Source organism: Pinus tabuliformis, chromosome X (genome assembly GCF_031772625.1).
Source record: "Pinus tabuliformis cultivar Carrire ecotype Pingquan chromosome X, CPIR1, whole genome shotgun sequence".
NCBI lineage: Eukaryota > Viridiplantae > Streptophyta > Pinopsida > Pinales > Pinaceae > Pinus > Pinus tabuliformis.
Window position 1 is genome coordinate 910,694,901 of NC_142308.1, and position 10,017 is coordinate 910,704,917.

At 32.5% G+C, this 10,017-nt stretch overlaps 1 protein-coding gene across 1 annotated transcript; it reads right to left on the reverse strand.

Annotated features, from left to right (window-relative positions):
• Positions 1-4,126: 4,126 nt before the first annotated feature.
• On the reverse strand, positions 4,127-4,612 carry LOC149142643 (F-box protein GID2-like). Its single transcript, XM_089453212.1, has one exon. The coding sequence runs from the start codon at positions 4,544-4,546 to the stop codon at positions 4,130-4,132; it is 417 nt and encodes a 138-aa protein (XP_089309338.1). The 5' UTR covers positions 4,547-4,612; the 3' UTR covers positions 4,127-4,129.
• Between the last annotated feature and the right edge of the window lie 5,405 nt (positions 4,613-10,017).

Below are 10,017 nucleotides of genomic sequence, written 5' to 3' on the forward strand. Positions count from 1 at the left end.
ATGTTATGGGATTTTTTGAACTCATGTGTGTTGAGGGACAATTTTACCTTGTTAATTGTACGGAACACCCACTTTCACCTTGTTAATGGTATCGAACACTTAATAAACCACGAAAGAGATTCATTTCTTTGAAAAAAGAATGATAAACAAATATAAAGATCCATACAAATCATAAAGAGGAGCCATACAAATCATTAAGGGTTGTTTAAATTTACTTGTTTCTATGGGACCCATAAAGTGGAAGTGTCTATACATTGTACAAAGAGAAAACTCGCTTTTACTATTGAAAAGGTTGTTCCTCCTATTGTGGTAGAGATGTTTTTGTAATTTTTTTTGTGTGTCCCTTTATTATGCAAAATCATGTAATCATAAGTTCATATTATAATTATTTTTCTATGTAAGGGGTAATTGTCTCACTTATCCTTTTATACATATTCATTGTCATAAATATATATTTTTATATTTCACAACATTTTCCAAATTTTAAATTACTCATTATTTTCTAGAAATTTAGAATTCTTAGGTTAGCTTTTTATATTTTCATAACATGTTTGACATTTTTAATTAATCACTATTTTATGGAAATTAAGAATTGAAAAGGATTTATATTTTCATTTTGGAAGTAATGGTTTGGTGGGTCTATCATAAAACTTACAAAGAAATTAAATGCTAAAAAAAAAGAAGTAATGGAGATGAATGGTAAAATAAAAAACTCAAAAATGTATTAAATTCCTTCAATATTTGTACTATTATAATTGTAAACAAATTATTACCAATTACAAACAATAACCTTTAACATGATTTATATTAAACACCATTATCACATACGAAGACTCTTTGATGGATTTATTGATGACCTTCTTAATATACTCTTTAGTATACTCATGAAATAAACTTATCCTTAGAATTGTCATCCCACATCCCATTACACTCACTTGTCATATGAGTGGAGTTAACTAGCAACCTAATGGGATCTACCTTTAGATTTGATATGTTTTTAAACATGGGTTCTTTTGGTTTTTAGTAACTTGAACTACACCATAGTTTCCTTCCATAATTTATTGTTCCTTTAAAATGTTGGAAATCTCTTTTGAATACTATTTGAAATTGTGAAATTGTCCTAGAGGAATTGTCATACTAATATTAGGCCAAGTGAGTGTCACATAGAATTACATGTTTTCTTAATGGTTAGATTAAATGACACTTTGTTATAAATGCATTTTCCCAAAAGCATTGTTCCATACATTATCATAAAATGTGGTTTAGTGTAGCACATGGTTTCTGAGTTAATGTATCACATGGTTTCTAAGTTGATGTTATAAAAAAAGTAAGGGTGTAAGTGTAGCATAGATGAGAGCATGAAATACATGTTCCTTTTTTATATAGTTATGACAAATGACACACTATTATAAGTGTTTTTTTACCAAAAAAATTATTTGGTACTTTATGATAAAATGGGTTTCTTGTGTCACATGGTTTTTACGATTATGTTTTCAAACAAAATAATTTAGAATAGTAAAAATACAAATAACAAAATCAACACCTTGTAATTCCTAAATATTTTACTTGTTCTCTTCTATTTTATTTTGATTTTTACTTTCTTTTCTCCATTAATCCAAAAATATTATGACCAACATTGAACCCCTTTCCATTTAATTTTGGAGAAAGAAAGAATGTTTGACCAATGCCTATAGATATGTGAGAAAGAAAGGAAACATGGTAAGCTCCTAACAAGTACAAAGAATTGGTGGGATACAAAGCACAAAGTAAAAGCATTGAGAAATGAGGAAATGAAGTAGAGAATTCAAAAAGCAAAAGAGAAAATCTTAGGGTGGCATACCAACTACTAAAACTAGTTATATGATTGTATAATATCTATATATAATAATAAATCATTTTCCCTATCCAAAAGAGGAAAACAAAAACTACCCTAATATAATGACATCCATATGAAAAGTTAAAGGTGATAATAAGAATGAAGTTTCCTTCTAGGTATAACTTCTAGTTATATAAGGTTTTTTTGAAAACTCCCATGTCCTTAGATCATTCATATCATTAGAAGAGGGGAATTGTAACATCCTATTCAATATAGAACCATAATACAATAGTAGGAGCTCCTAGTGTATGGGCAACCATCATCCCTTGGTTTAAGTGTAGCAAACCAATTTAGGCTTATGAAAATCAAGATTTGAAGTATACATTTTGTGTGGTTTAACTAGTTTGGACAAGTTAAAATAGATAATTTGCAAAAATGCTATGAAAAAATTAGAACATAAAGCATAGGAAGTATTTGCTTATCAAGCTCAAGTTTTCTATATTTTCAAGCTCTACCTTTAACATTGTATCAACATATTTGCTATGGAATACCTCGTAGAGTCACTACTATATATTTAACATTGTATCAACATATTTAAATGGAATGCCTCATCGAGTTACTACCTACCATTGGGGAGTCCCTACATACAATTACATATCTAGATGAAATTCCTCATCCAATGGCTACCTACAATAGGCCAGTCAATACCTACAATTGCCTTGTAACAAAATACAATTACATATCTAGATGAAATTGCTCATCCAATGGCTACCCACAATAGGCCAGTCAATACCTACAATTGCCTTGTAACAAAATACAGTGGGGCAATCAAATTATTTGTCTATAAACACGTTGTATTTGACAAATAATAATAGTAATAATAATAATATAATTGAAATGTAAAATAAAATCAATAATCATAAACATAAATATTAATCAAATATTAATCAACACATTCTAAATCTCCTTGTGAAAGTTGAGCCACCAACTAAATAGACAGCATCGAAATGATAAAAAGGTTATTCTGCATTGCTCTCCCAAGTAAACAGATGGAATAAGGAGGTTGTGATGAAAAGGTAATGTTTGCATTGTTCGAGTAAGTAAACACATGGAGTATGGAGGTTGTCATGTTTTCTATTTTTTTTGGACTGAGTTTACAGTTCCATGAAAATGAAATCTAGATTATTAAGACTGGCAGATGTAATTAACAATCCCAAATCCAATTTATCTTAATAAATATCATGTTGCCATCTAAATCATCTTTACCCTAACCTCGACAGCTGAGAGCACACACTACCCCACAAGTAGTAAATAATTGTAAGTTGATATAAGATGTACTGGACTGATATTCTTTTATAATATAAGGATATTATATTATAATTATATTTTATTGATTTTAATTGATGATTTTATTATAGATTTTATTTCTACATTATATTCATTTAAATACATTGGCTTACAGATATTGATTTAGAATTTCAATTCCTATTACGGTAATATAATTGATTTCAATACACCAAATCACATGATATTATGATATTATAATTATGAAGCTAATTTTGATGATTTATATATTTCAGTCCACCCACTACACTCATATTCCATAAATATAATTACCAAATATGCTATCAGAAGAGCCCAGGAGTTCGACAGAAATGAAACGTGAAGCAAATTTTGATGCTTTATATATTTCAGTCCACCCATTCCACTGATATTCCATAAATATAACTACCAAATATGCCATCGGAAGAGGCCAGGAATTGGACAGAAATGAAACATGTCGTGCGATTAATAAGGTTTTTGAAGAAAATTAACTCGTCAAAAATACATCTTTTAAACTTCTCGACACTTTTATGTTACATAAAAGATTTAAACGTCAAATACGTTTAAAGAGGGAATTTCCCGTCAAATTCCAACCAGCCAACCCTGGCTGGGAGACGAGTGCCTGCCACAACGGACTGTTGGCAATGAAAGATTACCTAGGTTAAAAGGCTTGTGGTTAGTTGTCGTTGGCCTTGGAAAACGAAGATCGATGGGATTCGTCCCGTATAAAAACGCCTTCGGCATAACTATATCAAAAACAAAAGAATAGAAGTATTTAATATCGTCGATCACGGAAAAATGTCCGAATTAGAAAGCCACACTGTGTAGATAGGGTATAACTGAATTAAAATCAGTAACCGCGTGCAAAATTACAAAACACTGACAAAACTGAAGAAAATGGATTCTTAAGTATCAGAAAAGGAAGGAAGGAAAAAAATACTGATGACAATAGAAGGAAGCATGCAAAATCACAGGGGTTTTTCAACAGAATCAATTTTCCATCCTGTAAAACCCAACGGGGGTTATGAAAGGTTCGTCGTCACTTAGGTAGCCCTTGTTTCTGCCCAGGCGCTCGTAGCAATCCATAGAGAAGAGAGAAAGCGAGAGTGGGATGACCCCATCATTGCTGCAGGGCCTGGTGTGAAGAGAACGATAAAGAAGTGGGCGCAAACAAAGAAAGAAGAAGCGCCGATATCCTCCCAGCGCTATCACCACGGATCTCATATTCTGCGACACCCCCGCTGCAGGCCACTCCTTTGTGCAAACCCCCTCCCACAGCCTCTCCGTCTCCACAGCACTTTTCCACTGCCTGTTCACACAGCTTGCCATGGCCAGGGACTTGGCATCCAGATGCCTCAACACTTCCAGAACTATATCTTGCGGGCACCACGAATTCAAGGAATCCATACTCTCTAGTTGCAGATAGAAGAATACCAAGGGTTTCAGGCACTACTTACAAGCAAGAAATTAGTGTTGTGGAATCAAGGAATGGCAAAGAAGGATACATCTTGTATTAAATATACGACTTCATCCTATTAATGTTAGTGGAGAGAGTTTAATATGAAACAGAAAGGTCCCCGCACATTAATTTGGTTTGCAATACGAGGACGCTACCAGACACTAAAAGTATGGCTTTCAATTATTTGTTTGGAAGCAACGGAGAAGCATAGTTGAAAGAGGCGGCCCCTAACGCCCCATCTTATCATAAGAGTCAGGGATTTGTGGAAATCAACATCTCATCTTACCATAAGATTAAAGCATTCTGGATATCAACGTTGCACCCATAGAATGCTCGAGTGGTTTTGGAGAAGTTGCTGTATTTTAGGTATTCTCTGTCTTACATGACTATACTATACTTTATTTAATTAATATTTTAATTCTATCTAACCCCTTTCGAGTCCCATGATGTAAAAAAAAGGATATTCCACGAATATTGATGTTCATCATAATAGCTCAATGATCGCAACCGGCTTTTAAATTAGAATTAGAATTAACGTCATCAAAAGCCACTGTGGTGACCGTCATGTGCTCTGTTAAAATAATATAAATTATGCATTGGTTGGTGTTCATCGTAATAGCTTTTCATGCACTCAATTGTGTTTTAAATAATTTAGATTTAAAAAAATTTAAAAAAAACTAAGCAAACCAAAAGTTTAACCCAAAAATACCAAACTTCTCCACGGTTACCAATAGGGCAAGACTTGATAACAATATCCCATCCAAAATAGAAACACCATAATTGTTGCATCTCTATTCCTAGTATAAAAGAATAAACTACAAACAAAGAAAAACAAAAAAATCAAAATGTCCTCTACTTCTAATAGCAAAAGGCATCTTACATGTAGAGAACATGAGTTTTTTTTTGACATTTTTGCTAAATTTAACCAAAATTGAGTAGATATTTTGAATCAGTTTAAATTGTTTAATATGTAGAATTTGAGTGCCCCAAGAGGTTTTTAAGGTTGTTGAATCTATTTATAAATTCAAAAATGTATTTGAAATAACAAAAAATCTCCTTCTTTCTTCAAATCTTTTTGCTGCATTCTAGTGAAATCGTATATTTCCTCTCTAGTTAGACTATGCCAAAATAAACTACATAAGACAATAGGGATGATCATTGCTTATAGTTGAGATGAAACCGGTTGCTTTTGCATGTTGGAATATGAATGGGAGAATAAATGAGAGGTGTATATGTTGTCATTGTATGGGATGTTACAAATGGTTGGTGTGGTGTAATGTGACAATACTTCTAGACATTCCTTTTCTTTTTAATGGAGCAAATCCTATTGTGCACATTTGATATTTGTTGGACCTTAAAATGACTATTTATAATAACTAAAAGCCTCGAAGAAGTGAAGTGAGTTTATAATAGGAAACCTATTACATAATATTAATTGCATTCATAATAAGTTGTTTCATGACACTACTACACCAAGGGCATTTTTAAGACACTTTTTTAAGACAAAAGACATATTTTGTCTTAAAAAATACTTTTCATTTTAGTTATTTTACATTAAAATTTAATATCAATTGAATTGTCTTAAATATAAAATTTAAGAAAAAGAAGTTTGAGACAAATATATTTTAAGACAACTTTATATTTACGACAAAAACATATTTAAGACAAAAATATTTTAAGACAAAACTTTAAATTGAAGACAAAAACAATTTGAGACAACAATATTTTAAGAGAACTTTACCTTTAAGACAATAATATTTTAAGACAAACTTTATATTTAAGACAAAAACAATTTAACACAAAATTATTTTAAGACAAAACTTTATATATAAGACAAAAGTATTTTAAGACAACTTTATATTTAAGACAATGGCCACTTAAGAAGAAACTCATTTAAGACAACTAACAATTAAGACAAAAACATATCAATGTAAGACAATGTAAACTAAGAGCTACAAAATTGACTGTGACATTGCACCGTAAGTCTGCCAACATGGATGCCACTATTGTCCTGCACCTATACAGAGGTTGTTATTTCACTTACCATACATGTTACCTTATTTAAAGAGAACAATTTGTTGGGCTATTCATTTTGTGGGGTTAGTCAACTTTGAAGAATGCAACAACTTTTCCTCAAAGGATTTCCTTGGAGTCCATTCATCTTATGTTTGTTCATGTTAGGATATTCCAACACATAGGAAATATTTAAGTATAACTTGGTCTAGTGTAGAGTTAGGTAAACTGTGTTTCTAGACATTAAGTGATCTCATGGTTCATTCTCTCCTAGGTATTGCCAGCACTTAATCCTTGGCTCAACACCTGATTTGTCAATGATCTCTATTTAAAGAGCATGGAGCATCATTTGTAGGGTGACCATTCATGAGAGAAGCTTATGTAATTTTTGTTTATTTTATTAATAAATTTCTTGAAGTGGCCATGTTGGCTCAGGTTGTCGACTCTTTCCCTCTTTGAGGGTTTTAATTGTGTCAGGAATGTTGGTGCATTGGTTTGTGATCTATTTGTGAGTGGTTTCCTTCGGTGTTCTCTCTCAGGAACTTACACTGTAAATTTCTACATGGTATCAGAGTTATTTGAGGGCTGCATCCATTGGTGATCCAAACCAGATGTTAGTACAACTGCATTCGATTGTCGTTTCCTAGATCTACTATTTTTGACCACTTTCAGGCCAACAGGATTTCTCTATTGTGTTATGAGCATCTGTTCGAGTGAGGAATCCCTTTTGTTTCACCCAAAAAGGTTTCTAGTAGCCCTAGCAACATCTTTTTTAAGATCTCGAGGTATACAGTCTTTATTTGCAGTTTTAGTTATTTATGTCTCTCTTTATTTTGGTTTATTTATCTGTCTGTTTTTTTATTACCGGATCTATACCTTCCATTTCTGTGTATGCTCTTTGCCCCACCACTGTATGTGATCTGGGAAAATCAGAAACAAAAAGGAAGGATTTTACTCATGCATATGCTCTTTTCCACCACGCCTTAGTGTGATCTCGAAAAATCAGAAACATTGAGGAAAATAATTAGTTTGTGGCGAAAACTAACTTCAAGACATAATGTTTGGTTTTTTTCTCCATGCCCGTGTTCGGTTCTATTTTTTTTTTGTTTTGTAGAAAAAAGAGTTTTTTTAAGTAAGCACGCACCCCAAAGCTTGAATGACTAAAAAAAAGCCCTTCCTCTTTTCGAAAAATTACCGACCTTTTAAACTAGCTCACTTGGTCCAATGTTGCTTTATGAGAATAGAGGTCTTGGGTTCAAGTCTTTCTTTTTATTGAGTTACTTTTTCAAAAAGCACATGTATCCTATGTTCTAAAGTTAGTTTATATAAAAGTGTTCTCACCCATTATAAAAAATGAGTCACTTATAATTCTGAAGTCTCTTTATCTTTTATTTAAGTTACAATTTAGTGAGTATCTCATAAAGTACCATTGTAAAAGTGACTTTCCCTTATTTATAAAGGTGGGTCACATAAAATCTTTTTTAAAGTGAGGTAATTTGATTAAGTTTGACAAGGAGGGAGAGCCTTTTTAAATATAACATTATCATTCACTTCTGCACATTCACACACTTCGTCGACAAATTCAGCAAGGTTACTTCAAAATACCATAAATTCTTCATCCAGAAGCTGTTTTCAGAACCATTTTTTTCAATCAGCCTAACTTTCGAGATATTTCCATTAGAACACTTACATTCAACATCCACAACTTCATTTTCTGTTAAAATGGAAATTCCATGCCAAGTAATTATTGACAACACCAACTACTTCCAATTATGGTCTTACCTTGTGGATTTACTTAGAAGTAAAGCTCTTGACAGAATAGCCTCAAGCCAAGAAACTAAACCTAAAGATGAAGATAAGGTAGCAAAATGGGAAAATAGGCAATATAAAGCATGTGGGTTGATGGGGATGTCTATTTCTCTTGACCTTAGATTCCATATCGCAGAACTTGATACTCCTAATGAAGCAATGAAGCAACTCACTAAAGTTTTTGGAATTGAAAATGAAATTAGAGCCCACTAACTCGAAAATGAGTTTCTTACATTGGACCCCAATAATTTTTCTTCCATTGAATATTTTTTGTTCATGTTTAAGACCATTAGACTTCTCTTCGAAGGTGTTAAGGTTAAGAAAGAATAAGGTAGCCTTATCTATTCCATTCTTACTAAGTTGGCATTAGCCTAGTCTGTGTTTGTTTCCACCCTCCATTCTACTAGAGAAGCCTTCATTTCTCAAGGACAAGACTACAAGTGCCCCTCTTTTGATGCCTTTTGTGATTCTTTAATAAGACAACAAGAAAAACTCTTACATCTTGGTCTTCTTAATCTTTTAAACTCTTCTAAGAAAGCGTTAGCTGCCCAACATCAACAAAATTCAAAGAATCGTAAGAAGAAATATTGTAAAAGAAATGGTCTAATCCAAACAAGTGTTCTAAGTGATTTTAGTCTCAAAATGAAAAACCAATTCAAAAAAATGATAAGGAAAATAAAAGCAAAGGGAATAAGACTCATAAACATTGCAACTTTTGTAATCATGATGGCCACTTAGAATCCAAAAGATTTAAGAATATGGAATCCTTGGAAGCATCAATGAATAAGCATAACATCCATTTAGAGCACTCTTCAACTTCAACTTCATCTTCAGGAATATCACTTTCTGCATGTGGTTTTCAAGCATCTTCGTATGGTTATTCACTAAATGTATCTTCTTCTTCTCATTCTCAATAGTGGCTCATTGACTATGGAGCTTCTTATCACATGGCCGAAAACAAATCCATGCTTTCTCCTTTAAATGATTGTAACACCGAAAATAGATATGTTTGTGATGATAGCTCTCTTAGTGTTGCAAGGACTAGAACTCTTCATCTAGATAATGGTCAATTTAATGATTTATTATGTGTTCCAACCTTATCCTACAACATGATATTTTCATATTAGAGAACTCATTTAGGTGAAGGTAAAACCGTTGAATTTTCACCTCACGATGTTGTAATTAAGGACTTAAGAGATCCTAGACATATTTTAGCTACATGCATTGTTGATGATTCTACAAGGTTGTATAATTTTAACAAGTTTGGGTCATCAACTCTTCCCTCGGTATTTGTTGCTCATAATGATGAAGTGAGGAAACTTTGGCATGAGTGATTTGGTCAATTAAACTATCACTACCTTCAAAACCTATGTAGAAAAGATATGGTGACAGTTCTTCCTATGGTATCTTGCAGAGATGGTGCTTGTTCCAGATGTGTACTCGGAAAAAATAATCAGGATAGTTTTGAAAAACATGCCTCTTAGCACACCTCAGCCCCTTTACAGTTTATGCATAATGATTTATGTGGTCCACTTTGAGTTGTTTCGTTCTCTGGATACAAGTATTTCTTAACTTTCATTGATCATTCCTCAAGATG